The sequence below is a fragment of the Semicossyphus pulcher genome, unplaced genomic scaffold (assembly GCF_022749685.1).
Source record: "Semicossyphus pulcher isolate SPU_LCO1_2020_fin unplaced genomic scaffold, fSemPul1.0.p SCAF_10, whole genome shotgun sequence".
Taxonomy (NCBI): domain Eukaryota; kingdom Metazoa; phylum Chordata; class Actinopteri; order Labriformes; family Labridae; genus Semicossyphus; species Semicossyphus pulcher.
This window is the reverse complement of record NW_027211604.1, coordinates 6,680,368-6,707,435: the sequence shown is the minus strand read 5'-3', so window position 1 is coordinate 6,707,435 and position 27,068 is coordinate 6,680,368. Positions and strand designations below refer to the sequence as shown.

The window sequence follows — 27,068 nt, the reverse complement described above, 5'->3', positions numbered from 1 at the left end:
TTCAGCTCTGTCCCTTTAAGAAACCCCTCCCCTACAAGCTAGTCAACAAGTCATGAGCTATTCTTGTATAGCTATGTATTTAATTTCCTGTTTTGCTTTGTCATTTTGTTTCCCATGATGTTCTACTTCCTGCCTTTGTGTGTTTTCCCGCTCATTTGATAACGTGCCCCGCCCTTATTGTTTTCACCTGCCCCTCGATTGCTCTCACCTGTGCCTGATTAGCCTCCCCTCCCCAGTGTGTTTAGCCTTTGTCTTCCCCTGTCACCTTTTTAATCACGTTAGTCATGTTTACTCTTTATAGTTTTAGTCCAGTTTTACTCGACTTAAACTGAAAACATTTGAATCCAGTTTTAGTCAATAAAAAGTCATCACCTTGGTCATTACTTTTAATCAAACAGTTTTCTCTCTCTTTAAACTAATTCAATTCGCCTAATACATGTCCACTCTGAGTCCTTTCATCTGTCCTTACATTAATTATTTCCTGACTATGTTCTCCATGAGTAATATAGATCCTTATGAAGTTATATGTATATGGAAACTTCTGGAACGTAACTTTATGTGAAGCCACAGAACGAAGACGTGCAGTAGCACATGCTGCACATTCCTCTCTTGCCTTGTTTACAGCAGCGGTTTTTACCGTTAAAACTCCTCATGTAAACAGACTGACTGAAGCAGACAGCAGATAATCGTTCATTTTTTTGTGCAGAAGAAGCGTCAAATGACGTGTAATACCCCGCTTTTTAGTCCCGTCTCGTTAACAAAAAAAAACGTACGTGTCCTCAGAGTTCAAGATTGCTCCGCACAGTCTCTGGAACGGGAGGAATTCACAACAATTATCATCGATCTATTTTTAGCTCGTCAACGTCTCGTCTTGTCATGGAAAAAAGTTTGTTGACGAAAATTTTTTGTCATAATTTAAAACGAAGTCAACACTGGTGTTTAGCAATTAATCAATGCAATTGATCAATTTTATATAGCGCCAAATCTCATCAAAACGTCTCTAATGATCGCAGTCTTTGTTAAACTAGTGAAACTAGCATTCTCACCAAGCTCTTCCATCTGCTGCAGACAACCATGAGAATCTTCATATTTTGCATAAATCCAAATAATTAAAACTGTCTTATATGAGATGATTTAAGAGTCATCACAATATATCAATTAAAAGTTTCAGAGTTGCTTAACCAGGCAGGTTAAGCAGGTGTGTTTTGGATCAGCAGCTCAGAGGAGACCGTGTCCTCCAGACAGGTGTGACACACGTACGCAGCTCACCGGTAAATATCATCACAGAGATAATTATTGTCGGAGGATTGTTCAAGTCTACAGCTCACTGATGAGCGGCAGGGAGGGGAAAACAGCTGCGTGAGCTCTGATACTGCCTCACCAGCGAGCTCTCGTTCAAGCGCACAGTGATGCGTGAGAAGTGATGCATGTAAACAAGCTGCTGCTGATGGTGTTTAAGGCATCCGTGGACTAAAGAAGACGTATGTGCAGTACAGATCATGTTAGTAAGGTCGCAAACAAAACGGACACAGTTAAGGTGTTAGATTTATGTCGCATTATAAAAGTCTCACAATATGACAAGACTCATGCTGCAGTGTGTAAACATGCCAGTGTGTCAGTTTAAGACCAAACTGACGCCTTCAATCACATGAGTCGTAAATATAAACCCGTCAGGAGCAGGTGAGTTTAGCAGGATGGCGGACTGTAATTGAAGTTTAAATGAATTAAATAGAAATAAAGTGTAAAAATGTTCACATCGTATGAGCTGTGTGCCTCACCATGACATCCCCTCCCTCTCCCTCCTCAGGAGTCCTCTGTACACACTGATATGGCTGCTGCACTTTGGAAGCTTCAATCAGCGGACTCGGGCTTGTGGATCCTCCTCCTGCTCCTCAACCTCCTTCCTGAAGTCAGGTACAAAAAAAAAAGCACACTGTATTTCACCTGTATACACCTTCCTTTCATTCACTTCATTCTGTCCCTCCTGTTTACGTTGTGTTTTGTATAATGCCTGTATTAATCAGGCTCACTGCTGCAGGAGACATTGTAATCAAAACAACACCATTAGGAGAAAAAGTTCATCCATATTGTAAGCAGAGAAAAGGCACACACTGTTTTTGTTATTACACAGTCAGATGGTCTCAGCTGTGACTGTCAGTTTGGCAAATTGAATAACCAAACCTCGATAATAATGCAGAGAAAATAAATCTGCAGAACAGACGAGAAAAACCTCTAAAGGCACTGGAAACCAAACTCCACAATCACCTAACTATTATGTTTGAGGTTTATGAAAGTTAGCATCTAAAAGGTGTGCGAAATACGTTTCAAACAGACGCTGAAATGTTCTAAGTCTCAAATTTATACATTTTCCTGACATTGGGTTAGATTCGGGCGTAATTAAGCTCGGATATGTTCGAAAATGATGCCATTAATTCCAAGAACCAAACACAAGAAACAGTCAAGAAGCAGCTATTTGGCTGTGTACAATTAGCGTTAGCATCTTTGGTTGTCAAACTAGGAACAGAGCTCGCTGGAGGCATTGTATATCCCTCGGCTAACTTGCCTGCTGCCACCGTGATCCGATCTCGGATGAGCCTAAGAAAAACCGATAGATGGATGTATCTTCGGGTGTTGGGTCTTGCGAGTGGTTGTTTTTTTGTTTTTTTTGCAGCGTTAGCTTAGTTCAGTCTGTTGATGATCTATTTTTGACGACGGGTGTTTGTTGCCGTGGCTTTTAGGGAATAATACGGCACTAGCTAACGAGATAGAGCTAACATTTAACATTGAATTCAACCCCTAACAAATAGCGGCATGTAGGCTAACGTTGCATGCTAACTGCTAACTATGATATAGATAGCAGAGATAGCTAAGGCTGCACTACACTGATGTTCGCATGGGCCTGTGTGTGGAGCTGTCAATCAAAATGAGATTGTCCACACCCACACAGGCTTGAGAAATCCTCGAACAGCAAATTAGCCGTTAGTGAATCAGGTTTTCTGATACGTATATGAACGTTTATTTTCACTTTTTCGTGTTTAATGAGATTCTTAACTTTGATATAATTTATGACTTCTGACTATTCAGAGCCAAATTTTGGAGGCTTTAAAGTCTTTGTTTCCTCTCCTGCGCCCTCAGGCGACACTTTCTGCAGTCAATGACGTCCTGGACAACACTGTGACTTTCACATTTTTGGACCAGGATTAAAATAGAACCCACCTTGTACTTAATTAGAGTAAACGTATAGTGAGCTTATCCGCTCATCTAAATGTAGCCTATGCTGTCCTCTGCACTGGTCTAAATTTCACTGACTGGTGAATTAATTTACATTGTGCAGCACACCACAGCTATGATTGTCCATTCACAGCATTTTCACTCCTGCATCCTGTGCACATTTTTCACTCTATGTGTAAAGAGTCAGCAAAAAAAAAAGAGGAAAAAATACAGAGACAGACCTCCAGGATGTCGGGGAGTCATTCTAATCACACCCCATGTAATTTTATATGCACAGATTGCACAGGTTCGCCATGTTAGCATTGTTGCTAAGGAAGCATGTCATGGCAGGCAGAAGCAGCAGAGTGTAAATCACTTTAAGATTTTGCACGCTAGCGGAGGCTCACCGATCCTGGGAGAAGAAATCAGAACAGTGTGACAGGGATTAGCCCAGTTTGCTTTGTCATTGTGCCACTTGGCTCTCCTTGCTTATTAGGAGCACACAGCGCTGGTAATTACATATATTAAATAGAAATGTGTGGCCAGGGGCCGATGCTGGCCAAACCTGGCAAGATCTTTAACAACAATATGTGCTTTGGCCTCGCTGTAGCCTCACATTCAAGGGCAGGGTGGATGATGTGAGGGACACACCTGCTGTCTAACACCCTGGACGTTTATCTCGTGTATCATTGGTCTGGGCCAGTTTTTATGGTTTGGGCAAGACCCCTTCGTTCCAGTGAAGTTCTGCAATTGCTCACTACGAAACACAAGCCAGCATGTCCATATTGCAACATACTGTGGGTGATTAAATCAGGATTCAGTCAATACCCAAAGAGGACTCTAAGGAAATCTGCAGAAAAGCAGGGGTAGAGAATGAGAACATTTGCAACGTTTTGGATTTAAAGTTGTAATCTGGAAGATCTCAGTTTTGTTCTCTTTGGCGGCACGTATGCCGATAAACGGTAATTGCGGGAGCACACTTCCCAGATATCCAGACGGTGTTGCATGTGTGCATTGTGACGTCCACGGTTGGCTCCGGTTGTAACGGTTGTAAATCTTGATTTACATTTTACAAGATACATGAATGCTCATTCCTCCATTTGACATAATGCAAACACTAGCACTTTTTAAAAGCCTACCCAGCCTAGTAGGTAACACATATCTTAAAGTTGTAATCTAGAAGATTTCAGTTGCATTCTCTTTGTCGGGACTTTTGGCGAGAAACAATAATTGCAGGAGGACAGTTCCAAATGTAACCATATGTCCACGGTTGGCTCCGGTTGTAACTCTTGATTTTCCTGGCTGACGGTCGCTTTCCTTTTTAGACTGTTTGCTTCATCTGAGCGTCGAGTTTGTTTCTTTTTCTTTGGATTTTCACTTATTTTTGAAGTTGTATCTGTAGTTATCCATGTTTTCTTTGTTTGTTCAGCCATAGTAGATTACTGTTTACTCGCAACACTTGCAGAGAGCGGAAAAGCAGCCGCTTAGCTCCGCCTACCCTCTCTGGCAGACCAACCACTGCTGGCTGATGGAAAACGTGTCACTAACTGGGCGCTGCTTGTGGTTTTTTTCCCTGAAAGTCACCACAGACACCCAGTCTGTAATAATGCGAATGCAAAGGCTTTCATCACCACTGTGTTACCTCATTCAGCGATAGATAGAGACTTAACAGACATTTGTTGACATGAAAATCTTCAAGATTTTTACTTTAAATTGAAAAGTTCTTTGTGCAGATATGGAACACATATTCTCTCTGAGTGTCTTTGATCATAGCCACTTCAGGTGAAAGTGTAAAGGTTAGGTGAGTTATAGTGCTAGCAGGAGCTAATCAATAGCACAGGCAAGAAAGGTGGATTTATTCACTTCTAAAAGTCCAAAAGCACCTAAATAAGAACATGCTGGAGGCCCCTTGCAGACTGAGTGAATAGTGGGTTTGGACAAACATCAGCACTAACACACTTCCCAGGAACTCGTCCACAATGTCCGAGAGTCTGCAACACCGATAAAGTCCCGACATTTGAATTCAAGCCCTGACTTCAAACCGCACCAACACTTTTGGGATGAATTGAAATGCCTATTGCGAGCCAGGCCTCATCACCCAACATCTGTTGCCGACCTCACTAATGCTATTTTGCTAAATGGGAGCAAATCCCTGCAGCCAGGTCCCAACATTTGTGGGAAGCTTTCCCAGAGGAGACGCGGCTGTTGTGGCTGAAAAATTAATGGCCATGGTTTTGGAATGAGGTATAATGCTCAGGTGTCAACATCCATCTACATCAGAGGTTTCAAACTGTGAAGGGAGGGCTGCAGGAGAGCTGGAGGGTGGGCGCAGAGGGAGAGACATTGCACTACAATTTGCATCAGAATTAGTGCTCCCTCTCGGAGTCTTAGCCTGAATCAGTCAAACCTAAAGACACAGATTTTATATCCTTATTCTGAGGCTCAGTGTGACGTTCGCTTTCTGAGGATATTATTATCTCTGCTTAATCTGCTTAGACATCAGAGGAAAAAGATGCTCCACATAACTGCAGAACCTGTCTGAGAATCATCACATTTTCAGGTTGTCTTTGGTATCAAAGAGATCCAGTAACAGTTTAGGGTACATCAATGATTTCACTGCAAACAGGAACGACTGAAAGTGAATTCGGAAGGCTTTTAATGGCACCATCAAAATGTCAACAAATATGAGCTAGAAACAAATTGAAAACCCACCATCTTAGATTAATATAAAGACCGGGTAAAGCAAAATCAGAGATTTGTTTCTTAACATATTAAACATACAAAATACACATCAAATAAATGTTTCCCAAACATGGTTTCTGTCATTATAGTTAGTTCTTATCATGCTGATTTACGTCCAAGTGTTAATTTGTCTGACAAGTTTATTTTTAATTAGTTATTTGATGACGTAAAAAGGATGATTGACAGCACTGTTGACAAATACGGCTCCTGCAGCCGATCTGTTCCAGATTAGCAGAGTAGAGGAGGAACGGTGAGAGGAGACGTAACTAAAACAATCACTACAGTCATTGAAGTTTCATACCTGTGAATGTCTGCTTCAGACCAACACAAGAAGCTGTTCTGCTGTTAAACACGCCGACCACACGTTCGGGATCTGCTGTTTTTTGTCTTTAAGTTCAGTGTGTGTTTTGGTTTTTGTGGCTGGAAGTGGCTACGGTGGCTCCACCCGCCGATCTCTGCTGCGCAACTCTGGCTCCAAATGACGTCACCATCGCAAGACGGCAGCGCCTATCAGGGGGGCTATTCTGTACAATTAGAGCAGATGGAGACACGTTGTCCATCTATACATACAGTCATTGGTCCACACAGAGAGGCTGCACTTTTCCGTAATAGGGCGGGGTTTCACCCCCCCAACCAACAAGCCCACAGTGTTTCAGAGCAGTGAATACTCTTGTTTGTCATGACTTTGAACCGTTATTGTATAAATTAAGTGATTTTGTTCATCACTCATATTTGGCAGGGTGCTGAGTAACATATTTTTCTGTGGTGTGACAAACTCAAAACAGTATTTTTTTGTGCTTTTGCCATCATAAAGACGGAGCTAAATTTAACACTTAACCTTGAATCACAGGAGGGACAACTGTGTCTGTTCAAGCATTGTGTTTTTGTGTGACAGACTCTGTCCAGACCTTGACTTTCACCTTGTTCACTAAGAACAATATTAGTGGATAAATATTTAATATACTCTCAGCTATAAAATTGACAGAGTACAGGAAGTCTGACCTTGTATTGATTCTGTGGCGCGAGGCCAGAAAACAAGACTGTAGATGGAATCAGTGGCATTAGCATTCAGGACGGTAATAAAACTATGGGAAATCATTAGATGTGATGGGAGCAGCAGGTTAATAATGGAAAAGCATTAAATGTTGACACATTCAGGGACGGAAAATTGTCATCACACTCTTTGAAGCAGGGCCCAGGCAGTCAATGCATTTCATTATGCACGAACCTAACGGCATGTGACGAGGATTTTGTAAGTGTTAATCTTTCTGCAATTACTTGAGACATGATGTAGAGCACGCATGCAAAGCCTTCACACTGCAGTCTTTACTTTTTATTCAGTTTATCAGCCACTAAATGAGGCTTTACGTGGTTCATTTGAGGGAAAGCGTCTCCACAAATCCAAACCTGAACTAAATGTGGAATTCTTGCATCTAAAAGTGAAAGCATGCATTAATTGTCCGTCATCGTTGAAGCTGCTGGAGTTTAGAAATAATCCTCCAAAACATCAGAATATCTGCGTATCAGCAGCGCCGCTCCTCTCCGAGAGCTGCCACCTCCCTGATGCCCAGCGATGCTATCGGCCGGCTGCAAATCGGCTTTGCTACAGTCGAGGCAGAAGACTTCCCTAATGGATTAAGGTGTAACAGACAAATCCTCCACATAAGGGTCTGTCATTCCGCACATCACCGCATTTCCTCATTTCCCGCACAGTACAAGACGAGGCTGATTAAGCTATTATTCCCAGGAATCCATGTATTACATATAAATGAGCAGGCTGAGTTTATTCCCATTCGGAGGGGGTCTCTCAATCTATCAGCTCGCCTCGCTTCCATCCCCCACTTCCCCTTCCTCCTGCTTCTAGTCAACACTTAACAAGTGCGGACACTCAGGCTGTCTTCTTGTCTATTTTGTTTGTAATGTGTTGCCAGGCTGCCGGCTAACGCGGCACATAATCGATAGCTATAAGGATGAGAGTGCTATATGTACACTTTGCCTATGGATTGGCTGTGAAGTTGGCCGGCCTTTGCTGGCTTCCCCACAACGTCTCGCATGAATAATTCACAGCGTGGCAGAGAGGGGTATCACTTTGAGGTGTGACCCGGTCACCACATAACAGTCTGTTTCAGTTGTGCTGTCAAGGTTAATGTGTCACAGGTCTGGACAGCCGTAATGAATTCAAGGAGGAGACACTTTGCTGATTGAGTGAGCATTAAAATAGTTTTTACTTGATGTCTAAAGAAAAGGAAATCGAAGGTTCACTTGGTTAGTCATTAAATTATCAGTGAGTATGTGCCTCCTGCAGGAAAGTTGTAAATTACAAATACTTTGTGACTCATTCTTCAGTCGTCTTTTCTCTTACTTGTTCTGTACTTGAGCATTTATTTCTCAGACTAATTCTTACTTTCCCCGACACCTTTTAAAACTAATATCTGTACCTTCGACTCCTTACATTTTTAAAACGGTCTCATTACTTTAGCTTTAATGCATTTGGGGCAAAGTATCAATATTTCAACTGTGCATAATTGTGTGCCGCCCTAAATGAATGGGACAAAAACCCAACAAAAGACGATTCCCTGACAAATCTTTCAGTGCACATCACACACAAAAGACATAACCTGACGAAAACGAAGTAAAAGACATGAAGTCGAACAGAGCTACATGAGGAGAAGAGGCCTCTAGTGAATTTGATGTGTTACCAACAGGGAGAAACAGATTTTAAGACATTCCTCATCCAACATGTTATTGACAACAAAATTATTGTTGATTATTTTAAAGTAATAATCTGGAAGATTTTCATGTAAGTAAATGTCTGTTGAGTCTCTGTCGCTGGATGAGGTAACACAATGGTGATTGAGTCTATGGCCCACTGATGAAAGCCTTTGCATTTGCAGTATATAGTTTTATTACAGACTGGGTGTCTGTGGCGACATTCACAAGCGGCGCCCAGTTACTGACGTGTTTTCCATCAGCCAGCAGTGGTTGGTCTGCCAGGGAGGGTAGGCGGAGCTAAGTGGCTGCTTTTCTGGTCTCTGCAAGTGTTGCGAGTAAACAGTAATCTACTATGGCTGAACAAACAAAGAAAAGATGGATGACTACAGATACAACTTCAAGAAGAAGTGAAAATCCAAATAAAAAGAAACAAGTTGTACGCTCAAGAGGGAGGCAAACTGTCTGAAAAGGAAAGCGACCGTCAGCGAGGAAAATCAAGAGTTACAACCGGAGCCAACCGTGGACGTCTGGTTAAATAAGGATTCGTCCTCCCAAAATTACTGTTTATTGCCATTAGGTGGCGCCCAAGAGGACGAAACTTAAATCTTCAAGATTGTCAGTTTAAGTATATTGATCTTTGATGTGGGCTGCACGGTGGTGCAGTGATTAGCTCTGTCACCTCACAGCTAGAAGGTTCCTGTTTGAATCCTGGTTTGGACAAAGTGGGCCTTTCTGTGTGGAGTTTGCATGTTACCCTCCAGGTACTCTGGCTTCCTCCCACAGTCCAAAGACATGCTCGTTAGGTTCATTGGTGACTCTAAATTGCCTGTAGGTGTTAATGTGAGTGTGAAAGGTTGTCTGAGATTGACTGGCTATCAGTCCAGGGTGGACCCCGCCTCTTGCCCAATGACAGCTGGGATAGACTCCAGCCCCCCTCAGTGAACAAGCTCAATAGTCTGTGCGAAGCTAACTGAAGCTAACAACATGTTGTTAGCTTCAGTTAGCTTTGCACAGAAACAGTCAGTATAAATGTCCCTCTGAGCTCAGGCTACTTTTTACTATGAGAGTAGATTTTAATGCCTGTGCCATCTAACATTAACTAAACAGTTCTTCTAACTTCACAGGTCTTATTTTGCGTGCACCTTTACATCTCCTGGAGTAAAGATCGTGTGTACGTTTGCCACCTCGGGCCTGCTGCTGTCGTTCACTGCTGTCGACATCAAACACAACAGCTTTTCATTCAATGAAAACCCTTTTTTCATGCTGCGGGACTATCATTGAGTCAATGGTTCTCAAGCAGAAAGGCAGGTTAAGTGTGTGTTATTCATATGCTGCATTGAAGGGTTGTATTCACGCACAATCGGTGCAGGTACAGCAGGTCAGAGTGGTGCCAGACACCTGCTCTTTAGCCTCTAATGGAGGCTTCAAATGGATGCTAATTAAATCAACCTCCACCTTCATTTCCACAGATTAACAAGTGGTTGAGATAAAATGGTAACAGTGGGTTTGTTTAACCTGTGTTGTTGCTCGTGTGTGTTATGGTGGAGTTTGAGCAGCCCTATCAATCGCAGGCTGAGAGTGAAATCCTCTCATCTGATGGGAACCTTGAAAATAAGGCCCAGATTCATTAAGCCCCTTCCAGTGCTGTTAATTCTTTTCAAGTTTCATTGATCTGTTTTGTAATTAACGCAAGTCAATATTCTACTCATAAAGTAACTGAGAGCTCGAGCAGCTGACACGGACGGCCTCATTTCTAAGAGAACAGCTGGATTGGCTGTCAGCAACAGGAGGGTTCTGTCGTGTTAAATTCCTGTCCTTCCACCATGCCAAATTCTCTCTGAACGTCATTGATCTGTCCCCTAATTACTTTTGAGTTTCAGTCAATTTTCTATTGATATAGTGAGCATCTGGCCGATGATCTTCAGAGCGACCAATTAGCGGACAACCCGAGCAGGCATGAATCAAAGGGAGGCGGGAATGGATTTCCCAGAGGCCGTCTGCAGAGCCGCACGCTGCAAACCACTCAGACCTGGAAACACACGTCAGCTGACCTAACGTCTGAGGCCACTCTGAGCGCGGCCTCAAGATATTAGCAGTGCAGGAAATAGTAATATTAGATCGGGTGTTAGTTATTAGCTTAAGCGTGTTATTTATATCCTTTATGGGTGTTTTTGTTAGCTTGAGGAACTCGCTTTCCATCCAGCGTCATCTATAAAACACAATTGTTTCACTACAGCCCGTATCCCACGCCAACAGCAGCATCCGCCCCCGACTCCCTCTGAAGTTCAGCCTGCGTCTGAGGTAAAGCTATGGATAACAAGCCCATTCAATACAGATTAAAATCCTCACACCTAACTGTGCCTTTGAATCCTCTAAGTGTTGTGAACAGAGGGTGTGTGATTCACAGTGTAGGTGTACGATTAAATGAGAAGAAGAAGTCGACCTTTCTGCCTGACTTTTAGGGATGTTTGGGTTTTAAAGGATTATTTCACAGAGTTACACTTGTTAAACTTTTGTCATTTGTTATTAATTTTATTTTAATACAACAGTAAGTTCTGAGTGATCTGATTGGACAAGAGGTATTCCACGAGGGCTGATATAGAGTACAACATCACTGGGACTTTTCACTGTGTGTATCACTCCGCCTCAGCCAGGTGTTCTGAATACTGAAGCAAAATCACATGAGAGGGAGTGATGTTGCTTTTATGCAACAGTTATACAAGCGGCAAATAGTTTTTCTACAGATTTTCTTTGCTCCAACAACTCAACTACTTGCACAACTTAACTGAAACTGGACTGTTGTTGCTTAGCAACCCAAACATTCTCCTGCACTCTGTGTCTACAGGTCACCACAGATCAGCTGTTTTTATCATGTACATTTATCTGTTTTAATTGATCATCAACTAGTGAAATAAGAGTCTGCTGTGTGATTCAGAGGTACCAGCCTGATTAATGTGGACATACGCTGTCTGCTGTAATGTTAATTAACAGTGTTCAGAACACCTGGCCGAGGCGGAGTGATACACAGAGTGAAAAGTGATGTTCATTATATCAGCACTCATGGAATGCCTCTTATCCAATCAGATTACTTTGTTGGAACTAACTGTTGTACAATGTTAATTAACGTTACAGCAGATCGTGTACGTCTACATGAATCAAGCTGGTACCTCTGAATCACACAGCAGACTCTTATTTCACTGGTTGATGATAAATTAAAACAAACAGATAAAAAACAGCTGATCTGTGGTGACTTTTAGACACAAACTGAGTAGCAGAGTGCAGGAGAATGTTTGGGTTGCTTGGCAACAACAGTCCAGTTTCAGTTAGTTTGTGGAACTAGTTGAAAAGAATCTGTTTATTACTTTTTCCTGCTGTTTGCAGCTTGCATAACTGTTGTTTTAAAGCAATATCGAGGTCGTGATGTGCCTACAAATCACAGCAGTGCTGATATTCAGTGCATCACTCCCTCTCATGTGATATTGCTTACAAATCATTACTCCACACAGAAAGGCCCCCCCTCGATCATCACATATCCCAAAGTCCTTTCCTAGTTTAATCAAAGAAGGTGATCAGTTTCTTTCTTCTCTGCTGCGCACGTCTGCACGGCTTCAGAAAACGAGCTCGAAGCTTCCTTCCTGTCATGGACTCAAAAAACGACAGCTGCCAAAAGTGAAATCATGAAACGCAAAGACAGAGACGCTGTGAAGTTTAAAGGATAAAATATCACACGGAGCAGCTGTAGTGCATATTTTTACAACTAAAGAAATGCCTGCGACTCCTTTGGCAGTTTATCAAAGAGCTTTTTAGGGGACAGAATATTTAATAGGTCCTATAGGGAGGATGCTTTTTATTCTCCTGTCTGTGCTCGAGAAATCAAATGTTTGGCAGAGTCTATAGACAGTTCTTTGTAGTAAACTGAATCACAGGTCATGATCGCAGTAGCTGTGAACTTTAAGTCCCTCCAGTCAAGCTGAAAATCATGTTTATTAGCTATTGTGATTGTTTAATATATCATATTTGTAGGTCTACACACTGTTTAAGAACTTATTTTATTGATAATGTTAAACTGGTAATAAAAGACTTACAGGTTGTTAAATCTGTTGATTTGTGTTATAGTTAATACAGCTGGTCCTTTTTAATCGTGATGTTTGGTTTGGGGTTTATGATCCAAAGTATTTATGCAGCTCACTTACAGTTTGTTTTAACAGCAGTTAATAAAGGAAAAAAAGTCTGGAGTAATATGAACGCAGATTAATACGCACAGGCTAAAGTGGGCTTTATAAAGCAGCCTTTTGAAAACACTGTGGTTTGGAGTGAGACGGAAATATTAGTCCAAGTCGTCAGATGGCGTCTGAGACGTGAAATATGCTCACCATGCTGTCTGTGGAGAAGCTGCTCTGCTTTGCTGGTCCGACTTAATGCAGAGATTAAAACTGTAACATGCAAAGGGACTATTTTGTCTGTTTCTTCAGTGTGTTGGATGGTCACTCACAAAACAGACAGAAAAGGCCATCACTGCTCAAATGGAGCGACGCTTGCAAGCTAGTGCAGGCAGGCAACTGGAGCTGCACTAATTCACGCTGACATGCGTCACTCTCCACAATCACCTGAAAAACACTTCCTCCCAATTTGGTGGGCTATTTAAGCTGCTGGGTCTCTCCCTCTGCTCCGTCATCGCCACCGCTGCCCTGTGCCAGTACTGCACTTTGAGTGCCACCACTGCCCCGGCAAACACCTGCAGCCTCTGGCTTTTCCTGCATGTGAAATAAATCTGCGAGGCGTGATGAGGTCGGAGCCTCGACGCCAAACACAAGCTGTGTTCTGCTGCTGCAATAAACATCTCAAACTATTACAAACGTGAGCCGTCTGACTGAAATTGAGCTTAGAAATAGTTTGATGCATTTGATTGTACAGTGAAAATAACTTGCAGCATTAACAGCAATGTCGCAAACTGCAAAACATCCACTGAAACTTCCACATGTCAACATTTGTTCCCTGTCAAGTGATTGCAAAATATTCTCCACAATTCTAACATCTTTATCTTTATCAGCAAGCCACGAGTATGAATGATCAGCAGGCAAAGATTCTTTTTGGGGCCTGTGGTTAGACTTGGCCCCGACACTTGTCCTGCTGTTGGGTGCAGTCCAGTAATAAGCTACTTGTCTTTTATGGATTGCTTTTCAAACGACTTACAACTTTATAAATTGGCGAGAAAAACATTTGTGAAGCTGCTTTCATTTGATTTAATTTCTCCAAGGCCAAGTGTGTCTCTATAACTGCAACTCTAAAGCTGCTGTATCTTCATACACCACATGACTGATCGCCTCCTGTAGTGTTGCTGTTAGATTGCACTGTGATAGCACTTCCTTCACAGGTCCTTGTACCTGTTGTTCCACCTTCCTCTGAGCTGTCACAGGTGGAGGTGTTATTAGCACCGCTGGGTTGTAACAAAAGTTGAAAGGATGTGATTACAATGTTAAATTCTGGGGATACTCAGGTGTTTTAAGATACCTGAGCTGAAGTTAACTGCCACAAAATGAATTGGCTGCTGTTTTGATAACTGATTAATAGTTAAATTAATTTACTTAAAGCTGCTGCGTTAAATGTTGATCCTAAAACAATAAAACAGGGATTTTCTTGACTTCCACAAAGCTCAACGGACGGTCAAAGTCGAGCTCAGTGGCTTCAGGACGACAGCAGAGAGGATGTCTGCTGTCGTGTCCCTGCTATTTATTGATTTATATTTTATTGCTATTTTTGAACATTTTTTGGCCTTTATTGAGTGAGAGGACAGTGGATAGTTTTGAAAACGGGAAGAGAGAGTGGGGATGACACTCGCCAAAGGGCAGAGGGTGGGAGTCGAACCGGGGCCGCCACATCGAGGACTGTAGCCTTTGTATGGTTCGTACAATTTAACTGCTGCGCTAAACAGGCGCCCCCTTTTTTTCATAAACATGAACGACATTAAAAAAACAGTCAGCATTGTGTTTGAACTTAAAGAGTAGAGATGAATAATAATAAAGGAAGAATAATAACATATGACTTAAAACAAGACAAGGTCAAAACCTAGTATGTGGCTGACCGCAGGTCAATGTGCTCTTTTGTGGGCAATGTGTTACAAGGACTGTCCTTATGAGGCTGATGACGTGGTTGAAAGCAGGTGGGCGCTGCGGATGTAGGTGAGGACAGCGGACGAGCAGCGGAGGAGCAGCCCCTACTCCCCGAACAAAGTATCCAGAGCCGTATAGACTAGGGATGCACGTTATCGGTATCGGCCGATATTGGCTTAAAAATGAACCAACATGGCGCTTTTAATTAACTGATAAAATAATGGGCTGCTGCATACTTGATTAAATGCCCGACCTCAGCGCAATGTCCCCGGTGCGAAGAAGACCTGCGCGGCGCAGCGTGATGACGTCACGTGTGTCTACCTGCAGCATGAGAGAGTTAGAAGCCAAAATGTTGCGGTGTGGAAGTTTTTCAAAGTGTCCGAAATAGATAGCAAAACTGCTATTTGCAATGACTCAGCTTCGGTGATGCGAGGAGGAGCCAAGGCAAAGTCTTTCAACACTACAAACTTGATTAACCATCTCAAGACCCGTCACCCCGACTGTTGTAACAAATGTGATAAGAGTAAGAGTATCACCGTTATACTGTACGCTAAATAGACATATAATCGAGATATTACAGTATTATTTATGCTTAGACATGATGATCTGGTATTTCTCACATTGTATTATGTAATCCTCCCGCCTGTCCCTCCTGGCTTTCAAACTAACTGGTTTCCCTGAGACAGCGATTTCTGTGTGTATAACAGCAGATGTCGTCTGCCTCGGTCTTCACACGTCCACAAACATATTTCAGGAGATTTTCGGGTCGTACCTCGTACATGCTGCTGCAAAACTGATTGTATAAGCGAGATCTATATAGTTTGCAAGTTCGTGTGAGGACTGGTTCGATGTCACTAGAGCAAAAACAGCACACCTGCTTACTCTCCGCTCAGAGCTCTCACGTGCCATCAGCAGTGACATGTAACATTTTGTTTGGTGTTTTGTTTTTCTCAAACTACGGCTATATCGAAAGCTGTAGGCCTATAGGTCATGACCTTACACATTATGACCAAGAAATACATTTTAACAAGTGCAATCTGAATGTGCATATACCCGAGAATTTCAATTGATCCCCCGCCAAACAAGAGAGTGATTTCACACAAAAAAGGGGGCTGGGCTACGACATAAGGACAAAGCACTCTGATGGACTCCTCTCATCCGAACATCCACCTGACTTCAGCTGCAGGATTTACATATAGGATATAGCATTTGCATAATCATAGATCTGCCCATACTAAACGAACTAAAGGTGTAGAGTCACATTAAAGCCATGAAGCACTGAAGGGAGATATTAAATGGAAAAACGATTAAGTATACTATCTCTATGACCAGAGGTGAGTTTTTAGGGGTTCAATCAATTCATGAAGATTCTGTTTAATGTCTGTGCTGTATATTCCCATCGCATAAGCAGGTCACCCCACTTTTTATATTCTTAAACTCCATTGTGTTAAATGTACTCTCTAACTTGGTGTGCGTCCTGTAGTTGTGTCTCTGTGTGTGTGTGGAAGGTCGTCTGAATGTCCTGAATGTCGCAGTGTGGCTGGCGTGCTGAACGGGCCGCTGTGACTGACACAGGTTGCTGCTGACACGCTTTTTACTGCAGAGGCTATTTTTGTAACACCTCACTATGAATGACGGATAAAAGCATTTATGTGCTCCAATAAAGTTTTACTACGAAAGTGGCTTTTTTTACGCTCCTTTTTATACGTGAAGAAAACCACTTCCACTGATACCCTTACACTACCTCATGTTAGTAATCTGCACCAGCGCTAATGCTAACATGTCGATCTCTCAGAGGATTTGAAATCATCATGTTCCGCTGATATTAGCAGTTAAAAGGGAGAAATGTACTTAAAAGGAGCGAAAGCAATCGGAGATGAGGAGAGGGAACGTGTGTTAGTGAGATGAAGAGCGGTGGAAAGGATAACACTGCGAGTAATGAGAAAGAGGAGCGCTAATATTTTCAGCCTCTCGTTTCACAGAGGACCAAACTCTGACATGCGCTGCCCGCACAGATGGGGGTGCATATGCTGCCTGTAAAACCTCTGCTGTATGTGTCCTTTACCTGTGGCTTCAGGAGCACTAAATCAAGGCCATTCAGGCAATACACCGATCAGCTATAACATTATGGCCTAATATTGTGTAGGACCTCCTTTTGCCGCCAGAACAGCCCTGACCCGTCGAGGCATGGACTACGCTAGACCTGTGAAGGTGTGCTGAGGTATCTGGCACCGATACATTAGCAGCAGATGCTTTAAGTCCTGTAAGGTGCGAGGTGGGGCCTCCATAGAGCGGACTTGTTTGTCCAGCACATCCCACAGATGCTCGATTGGATTGAGATCTGGGGAATTTGGAGGCCAACTCGACACCTTGAACTCGTCGTGTTCCTCAAACCATTCCTGAACCGTTCTGTTGCAGGGTGCATTATCCTGCTGAATGCTGTTTCCATGAAGGGGTGTACTTGGTCTGAAACAATGTTTGGGTAGGTGGTGCGTGGTAAAGTAACATCCACATGAACGGCAGGACCCGAGGTTTCCCAGCAGAGCATTGCCCAAAGCATCACACTGCCTCGCCTTCCTCCCATAGTGCATCCTGGTGCCATGTCTTCCCCAGTTGAGAGACGCACACGCACCCGGCCATCCACATGATGTATAATTGCTCTGTGGTGCAGTTCTGATGCTCACGTGCATATTGTAGATGCTTCCTGCACTTTATGAGCCTTGGTTGCCCATGAACCTGTCGTCGGTTTACTAGTTTTCCTTCCTCGGACCACTTTTGGTCGGTCCTGACCACCCGACAAGAGCTGCAGTTTTTGGACGCACATCCAGCTGTGACCCATCACAGCTCGGCCCTTGTCAAAGTCACTCACATTCTTACGCTTGCCCATTTTTCCTGCTTCCTATAACTCAACTTCGAGGACAAACTGTTCACTTGCTGCCTAACATATCCCACCCATTGTAACGAGGTAATCCGAAAGGCCTCTTATGTTCTAACTGACTGGTGGACGGAGCTAGAAACATAAGCCTCTGTAGGTCAGTAGTATGCTAACAGATGTGTTCGACTCACCCTTGATTACACATCTATTAGCATACTAATGACCTACAGAGGCGTATGTTTCTGGTCAGTGTACATCATGCTCCCTGGTTGGACAGTACATGGAGTGTAGTGCAACCAGGATTTATGCGTCTGCTTGTGAACTCAGCAGGAGCTTAGTCGATGCAGCGGTTTCTGTTCCTCTTCTCTAGCTGTAAAAATGCTGAAAATGTTAATGAGATTTTGAATTAAAAGAGGAAACATGTCTGCTTTAAATCTACATTCCTTGCAGCTGTATAAAAAATGATGCACTCGTCTCTAACTGCAGTCGTCTTCCATGAAAAATAACCACACCTTTCTTTACAATGAGCTCTAACAGCGCTGAACAAGCACACAGCGCGATGGAGCGTGCCTACAGTTATAAATGATCTCGTCATCGGTGCTGATGCAGGTGATTGCGTCCCTTTAATCCCTGCAGATATCAGTGCTGCATGTGACACGGAGCGGCCCGGCCGCCTTCTAAAAAAGAAAGTAGGCTGCTGTCACAAGCGTTGATATCACCCTCCTCAGATCGTATCTCTGTGTTAGATAATTTCCTGCTGCTGTAGGCACCCTGTTGTCTTATCCAGCACATTTCACATGTGGTGCTGCGAATAAAAGATCTGTTTCCTCTTGCAAAATGTCCTTTATCTGAAGATTTGGTGCTTTGAATTGGAATTTAAATGAAGTCCCTGCAGTGACAGGTCGCTGCAGACCTCCATGCTGGGCCTGCAGCTGCTTATTTAAATCTGATTAGGTTGAAATAATCGTTTATAGTGCTATAATATGAATACTGAACTAAGCCGACCGAGCTCCCATGATGTTTGAAATAACATTCCTTCACTTTACTTGTTTGTGCACGTCTTCAAACGACAGCTCAGCCTTCGTTTTGCCGCCTTAACAGACACCAGAAAGACATCTCCCTGCCCTCTCTGCGACCTTGGTTGTCATGGCAGTGAATTAAGCGCTAGTTAAAGATCAAGGACAACACGAGAGGCGAAAACTGTTAAAATCCAAGATCAAGTAAGGCAGAGGCTTTTACAGGGACGGACGGGGGAATTGAGACCGTGCGTGGGAGGAGCGTGGATGTGGACGGAATAGAAAGAGGACCACAGTGCAAGAGAGGATGGGAAAGTTTAGCTGAATGAAACTGAAACAAATCAGACTGTGAATTTCAATTTGCTTCACTTGGAGTAGACTCCATAGAGTCATATAGAATACTAAATATTAGTGAATCCTTAGTGGATGAGGGAAACATAAAGTGACCTCACCAAACCAAACTTCCATGCAGAGCTGAGACGGCAAAGTCCTGCAAGTAATTATTGAGCCCACTTCCACGAACACTCACAGATAGCATCTTCTCTCTCGACACCATCAAGCACAGGGCACAGAGCAGCAGTGTTGCTGCTCGTACCAGCTGGACATTAACATTTTCCAATTGATTTTATTCCCTTCCTCTGGTTCCACTGTCTAAACACACAGATCCTGTTAAACACAGTCTGCAGATCCTGGCTTCTAATGGTGATCAATGGGCCAAAGAGGCCCTGAATTGGCCTCCACCTCTCGCTTTCACTGGAAGTGTTAAACAGATGGAGGAGAGGACACGCCGGCCATGGCGGCATTATTGCTGAACAAGTATTGAAGACCTTTTCCCAGGTTGAAATAGTTTCAGCAGTCCTGTTTTCTCAGAGCAAGAAAGCCAATGCAAATCTGCCTCTCTGAAATGTGTGTAACAGTCTGCTTGCTCGAGTCAATACAATGGGTGAAAGTAGGCGGCACGCTGAGAAAATGTTCCCAGCGGACACAAAACCTAACTTGGCATACACTGCAAACACACATTACAAAGTGTGTTCAGTGGAGGTGGTCTGGGCATTCGCTCAAAGTGTCCCTGAGGGGCTCTGCCCAAAGAAGTGAGCCTGGCAGGGCCCGCTGGGAAAAGGCTCCAGGGTCGAGCCAGAGCACACTAAAGGGACACATGCATGTCGCAGAGCATCACAGATGTCCAGACGGTTGTCCAAATTAGAACTGGTGGATAACTGGCATAAACCACGTAGGTTACTTTTCATTCAAGATCAGAAACGCTGTCTGTCTGTTTGGCAGTTTGCACACTGACTACGTCCAGTGTTCAAACGTGAGCTCCATTCAGGGTCTGATTTGACCCGTTTCATGAGGTCACTTCTTTTATCCTGCAGCTCCTGCAAGTTGAATATCTAAAAACAGTTGAAATAATCTGTTTCAATCCTCTCTGTACACTCAGCAGGGCACACTTTCATTTTATAATGCAAAGAAAAGAGCTCAGAGGGGCACCAACAGAGGCCGGAACAAACGTTGGATCAATTGGGACCTGAGAGAGAAACTGTGGTGAATGCACTGCTACTCTGTCAGCTGCTACAACTGACTTTTCACGCTGAAAGGTATTACTTCCTTAATGTTGAGAGAGGACTTAAGAGCGGCATTCAAGAGTGAGCTGCTATTCTTTATAACAGCGCCTGACCGATATCTACAGGTCGGCCGATATTGTACTGCCCATCACAGTATATTGGTATTGTGTGTATGTTTGTTATGTTTTCCCATATGTGCCAGTAAGAACAGTTACAGAGGATATAATCTCTATTTACAGATTTTACATAGAAATGTAGATCAGCGGCTATCTGACGATGATTTAACTTCCTATTAATCTATAGACAGACATCTGCAGGCTAACAGCTAACGATCTGTTCTAGATCTAAAATTCAACTTGAGACAAATTCCCTTGATGCTGTCTCACGAAAGCCGTTCAGATTTCCCGACTTCCTCGAATGCATCAGAAATGATCGACCCGGCCTCCGTTCAACAATCGAGCTTTCTTGCTCGTTTTCTTCTCCTCTTGAGGACAGACCTGACAAAGCTCCATGTTTACTTTTCACAACTCTGCATCGTGATGTTGAAATTTCAGCAAAGGTTAAGACCCGTTAACTGAAGCAAATCACAAGAAAAGCAGTTTATTTTTCTGTGAACAATGCAGCAAGCGGAAAAGGAAGTCTTGACTGGAAGTCGTTTATCGCTAACCGCCGGCTACACACCCGGCATGTTCACCGTTGTGCCCAGAGGCTGTATCGCAGTCAGACTATAGCGGGTAGGATCCGGGATTGATGAGGATATAAAGCTGAAAACATGCGTTCAAAAATTCACAACATTTGTTAACATTCCCCTCTAAAATCTGCATCAGTATTGGGGTCAGACATCCCATATCAGTCAGGATCTAATAAATGGAATTAATCTTCCGGGCACCATTAATGTCAAAAATCCAGACCAATCCGTCCAGTAGTTGCTGAGATATTTTGGTTTGTGGGTTTATGTAGCAAAGATCTGTATAAACCACTCTGTTTATCTTAATTTAAACACTTTAAGCTTTCACGTTTCATTACAGAAGTCCCACTTCCCACACATTTTATTGGGGCAGCTCCTCTTAAAAAGTGAATAAACGAATAAACATGATAAATTATGTCCTAGATAAAAAATGATACATGTTTCAAACGTTCCTGGAGTCGGCCGAAGCTAATGCATGCTAGCAGCTTTTGCACCCCCCCTGTCGTACCCTCCTGTGCACATTATCTGCTCACAACAGGCACGTGGAAGACAGAAGAAAGAAGCAGACAAAGGGAAATCAGTCTCATTGTAAAGGCTTTGAATGATACAAGGCATCCATTGCTGAGAGACAATGTGCTGCATAATGCACAGCTGCATAACATTATCGATATATTGTTGCTCGACTGGGAGAGAGAGTGAGTGGGAGGATCTGGAGAGGAAGATTAGTTATGTTTTAAAGGTTAACTTATGCATGAATTCAAGCCCGGAATTTGCTATTTATTAATCAGAATGTGCTAATTAGACATCACCACCTCCATGCCTTCACCCCTCCTCGTGGGATTTAGATGACAGGAAGATGGCATTAAATATTTCTTGCCACACATTAAATAAATAAAGCAATTCCTCCATAAACACAGTCAAGAAAAGTCATCAGCTTCCAATATATCTTCTTCACAGAGCTCCCAGCAGCCTCACTAATCCCCTTCATTCGATTTCGGCCGCCCGCAGAGCTCAGCAGCAAGGCAGTTCAGCGAGTGCGACGTCTGGGCACTTTGGCGGTGGATGGATATCAGGGCTCTTATCAGTCATCCGCGGCTCACACACTGCTGCAGAGGAAGTCATGCAGACTTAGGGAGAGAGAGACGAGGTTGTGGGTGATGTCGGGCATTTCCTGAGGTGCCCACTTTGAATTCAAGATGCATGAACAGCCAGAGCCAAATGTTTGTTTGGACGGGAATAAATCAGAGAGACTGTTTGTTTTTCTTCTGACTCTCCGACCTCCTTCCATCTACAAGTGTACTCCACCTCACCGAACGCTGTCAGACTCAGCCTGTGCAGCTTTTACATAAAACTCTGAACCAGAGCTATCCTGTTTTTCATCCCATATATCGTTTTTCAAAATTCAGTTAAAACACAATGCCTTCATTACCCACAATGCAACTCAAATGCAAACAGGCAAGGCAGGAAATGGCCATTAGCAGCCAGTTGGGGCTACAGAGGTGTGTTCACCTCGCTTCTTCCTAACGACACACCCCCAGACTTGTTTCACTTTCAAACTTTGACTCTTCAGACCCGACTCACACTGCTTGAGTCAGCGTCTGTGATCTTATATCACGTCCTCGGGGCCAACAAGCGGCTTTATACAGCTTTCTTGACACATGCAGTACTTCTGCCCAACACCTGTGAACAGATTTGTTTGAAAAAGGCTGTAAAATAAGTTTTCCTTAAAGAAAAAAAAATCTATGTTTATATTTTTATATTCTAGATATAAGCTCGCCACAAGACCGAAAACACTGAAACACTGCAGGGGGCTGTGTTATCGGGGGCTTGTTGCTTTAGATACTCCCGTTTAAGCGGCAGATCCCTGTGCTAAAGTACATGTTACTCCTGGCCCTGTCTGCAGCGGTGCTTAGCTTAGCTTCCGTGTATGAACTCCTACCGGCATCTCCTAGCAGGGGTCGCGCTGACTGTTATCTACTGTACGTAGTACACTGACTATTAGGGGTGTGAATCTTTCAATATCTCACAATGCAATTTGATTGAATTCTTTTAGATCCGATTCGATTTAATTCTTCAAGATCCGATTCGATCCACAATCGATGCCCTATTTGTTACAAAGGGGTGCTCACTTCAGGATTTACTCCAGTCTGCTGCGTGCTAAGAAAGCCGCAGTGGTAAGTTATTGTAAGAGATTAAAGCACAGTAAAATGTGCTCAAGATTCTGCAGCTTTTATAATTGATACAGTAAGGTAAATACACAGAGGCAAACCTGAGACAGAAGACCATTTGTTTGTGTAAAAAAACCAACAAGATTGTTCAGTACTTGACTTGAAGTTCAAGTTATGTGAAATAAGAAATACTTTACCTTAAATAAGACCAGCTACCTCTGGATTTATCAGAAACTTGCCTTTTAAAATATTTCTACCCAAATACCAGTTAAACTGTGTACAAATGGTGCCAGTGAACAATGCATGTGCGCGAACTAGCTGATGTTGAACATTTATTTAGGATGAAAAAGAAAAATTGAAGTTTCAAATCGATTCAGTTTCGACTTCAATCGATTTCAGCATCCCTACTTACTATTTATTTTAGCACCTCATACAACCCCACTTCAAACAAGCCAAACTGTCCCTTTGAGTGTTTATCTTGCAGATCTCTGGGTTTTTTATTCTGACACAATTTCAATACGGTCATCAATTATTTATTTGAATGGTTTATTCACTCATATAGCCTCTCAGCTTTTATGGATTCTTGAATAAAAAGCATTTTAAAAACTGGTTTATCTCAGCGGTTAAATCGTGCGGCCCCAGGTTCAACTCTCATCCTCGGCTCTTTGCTGCCTTTCATCGCAACTATCTCTTCCACGGTTTCCAGCACCATCCACTGTCCTCTCTCTTTCAATAAGACATAAAAGGCAAAATAAAATAAATTTAAAAAAAAAATAGTAAAGATGCGGATGTAGGCAGTGGCAGATTATTTCTATTGCAGAGAACTCAGGGTCAAGGTTTATCACAAAGGCAGTTCATTTGTCTTTTGTTGTAAGTTAACAGTATAAATCATTTGCCTCACAAAGGACTCCACCAGAATCACAGACCCTTCTTTATTTTAAAGCAAAGTAAAGCTTTTTTTTGTTGGACAAACTTAGCAACCTTGTTTCAACCTCCTGGTCCAAGACTTCAACCAATAATGACGCTGCAAGTTTTCCAGCAGTCTGACCTTTGTATGCTGATTAGCCTGCGCTAACAGCTGACCTCTCACTGTTTTAAATGCCGCTCAAACTTTGACTGAACATTCAGCACATAAGGAAGTAAAACCCTTTCATGGGAAATATAGGTCAGTTGTAGCAGCTGACAGAGTAGCAGTGCATTACCCAGCTTAACCACAGTTTCTCTCTCAGGTCGGAATTGTTCGACTTTTGTTCTGGCCTCTGTTGGTGCCCTCCTGAGCTCTTTATAATAGAAGTGCGCCCTGCTGAGCGTACGGAGAGGATTGAATCACATTATTTCAACCTGTTTTAGATATTCAACATGCAGGAGCTGCAGGATGAAAGAAGTGACCTCATGAAACAGGTCAAATCAGTCCCTGAATGCAGCATAACTCTACATTTACTCCCCTCAGTCAGGCCTGTTTGCCATCACTCAGTGAGCTCTCAAACACCTTCATCTCTCGGCGCTGCCCAAACAGCTCTCATTACAGCTCACTTCCCCTCCAGCCTCCCCGCTCGCTCTACAGCTCCTGGCTGGCAGCAGGCACCCCAGCACCCTCAGAGACCACCACTACATCTCTTCCCCCGCCAACTCTGCCATCTTTCACCTGTCAGACCGCTTCACTGCTCTAACCTTGGATCAAATCCAGCCCGCTCACTCAGTGCCTGCCCGTTTCACCAACTCAGACTGCCCGGGCCCACACACGTTTGTTCCCACCAGTCTGCAAAATCTGTCTCACATCACGAGTCAGGACTCTACCTCTGCAGATGGGGTGTTGATATTGAGTATTGAGTGATAAATAAACATATAAAAGAGTTCATATTAGCTATAACTCTTAGTTTCTATTTCTGTTCTGCATGTTTTACACAAGAACTGTTTGTAACCTGACCCTCCATTCATTGTCTATACCAAGTGCAAGAGGCAGGGTGCACCCTGGATTGATCTGCCAGTCAGTCACCGGGCTGATACATATGTTGCGTTCGAGACAGCTGGGAACTCGAGAACTTCCCAGCAGAAATTTTACAACAACTTCCAAGCTCAGAGCGTTCCAGGTGCACAACACCAAACATAAATAAAAAACATGGCCGACCGTGACGAACTGATGTTTCTTTGGCAAGTCTTTAGCCAATTTAACTTTCAGAGATTATTTAAAGTAACCAGCTGCCTCATCACATTGGAGACATTTCTTATTGAAATTTTCATGCAGAACAGGTGATACTATATGATAGTCATTGTTTATCAATCAAATGCGGGCAAATATATATAACGTTGCTTTTCAGTTGATAGTTTACCATCAACGATGAGCCTCTCCATGGGTGCGGCCATTGTTGTGTGACATCAGACATCTGATTCTCGTGAAGTCACGGTACATGTATCTGCTCCAAGTTCACAAGTAGGAACTCCGACTTCAAATTTTTCTAGTTGGAAGACGGAAAAACTCGACTTCTGAGTTGTCTAGAAAACGTAGCAATAGAGACATGCAACCTTTCACTCTCACACTCACAGGCAATTTAGAGTCACCAATGAACCTAACGAGCATGTCCTTGGACTGTGGGAGGAATCCGGAGCACCCGGAGGGAACCCACGCATGCACAGGGAGAGAATATAAACTCCACACAGAAAGACCCGCTATGTCTGAACAGGGATTCAAACCAGGAACCTTCTAGCTGTGAGGCGACAGTGTTAACCACTGCTCCACCGTGCAGCCTCCTGAATCCAAAATAAATCCAAAAACCTGTTTTGTTTTTTCACTAAATAGACACACGTTAATGTGAGGGGAGCCGGTTGGCAGCTTGGGCTTCTTCTGATCGCATCAAAATATTGTGAAAGCACGGTCATTGTACCATTATATTATTTTATTATAGCCAGAGCTCCATCTATAGGTAAATCTTCACATGCTTAGTGAGAAAATGTGGCTTGCTCACAAAAAATAGTTTTTCTTATCTATTGCGATGAATTCGGAATTTTGCGATGTCTCATGTTGCCATAATGATGACATTACGAGTTATCGTGCAGCCCTAATTCAGATCTAACTGCTCGGGTTTGCCAAAAGAAAGTTAATAAACTTCATTTTATGCATATGGTGAACATGTTGTTCAAAATGTACACACTAAAAATTGCAATATATTGCATTGTACATATTGTATTAAATGAATGGTAACACTAACACAGCAATGACCATCAATTAATATGCATCACAGTAAACATCAGTGACATCAGAGCAGGGAAAACAAAGGTATGCATCAATGTTCTTTGTATGTAGTTATTAGAACAAGTTTAATGTCTCATAGTGTGTAATATATTCTCGCTCGTCAGAAGAAGAGCTCCTTCATTTCATCTGAAGAAGGTTGAAAATCCGGGGCAGACGTTGGACTGAGCAATAATGAATCAAACAGACGACTTCTTCAGAACAAGGCCAATTAACAAACTTTATATTTGCAGGGTGACGTTTCAATCAAATCTCTACATCTGAGGGAATACGGTTCAACCTTTATTAGTTTAATTATCTATACACTCCAGGACGTTTAATATCCTAATATCTTATTTATGTTCCTCTCTTACAATGCTTCAGCTTTATCCTCCGACCATTAACGTGATACTCCTAATAAACTGGTTCCTTTAACTCCCTAATTAAAGATGTAATGAAGGTGAAACGTGCCATTTAAAGAAGTTCAGATGTTTGGACCTGAACTATCACAGATCCATTTTCTCCTCCTCGGGTTAACATTGAGCACTATTCACTGCTCCATTAAGTCTGAGAGGTTGTTGGATGTGGCGGCGACTTACTTGTCACAAACAGTGAAGCATGAGTTGTCAATTTGGTGCAGTGAAATGTCACACTTTGGTGGATTTCTGCGACAGAGTGTACAGCTGCAAGAACGACGGAAAGGTCTGGCTGTTTGGCACCGGGTCTCTAAAAGCTACAGGCAGGAAAAAGAGAGTTCTC

The 27,068-nt window shown here is 42.9% G+C and overlaps 1 protein-coding gene across 1 annotated transcript in view; it reads left to right on the top strand.

Moving 5' to 3' along the window:
• gabra3 (gamma-aminobutyric acid type A receptor subunit alpha3) overlaps window positions 1-27,068 on the top strand; it is a 120,403-nt gene that overhangs the window by 32,885 nt on the left and 60,450 nt on the right. The window contains exon 2 of the mRNA XM_069666946.1: window positions 1,808-1,914. Within this exon, the coding sequence (XP_069523047.1) occupies window positions 1,829-1,914 (86 nt within the window). The 5' untranslated portion in view covers window positions 1,808-1,828. The remainder of the gene's footprint in view (window positions 1-1,807; window positions 1,915-27,068) is intronic.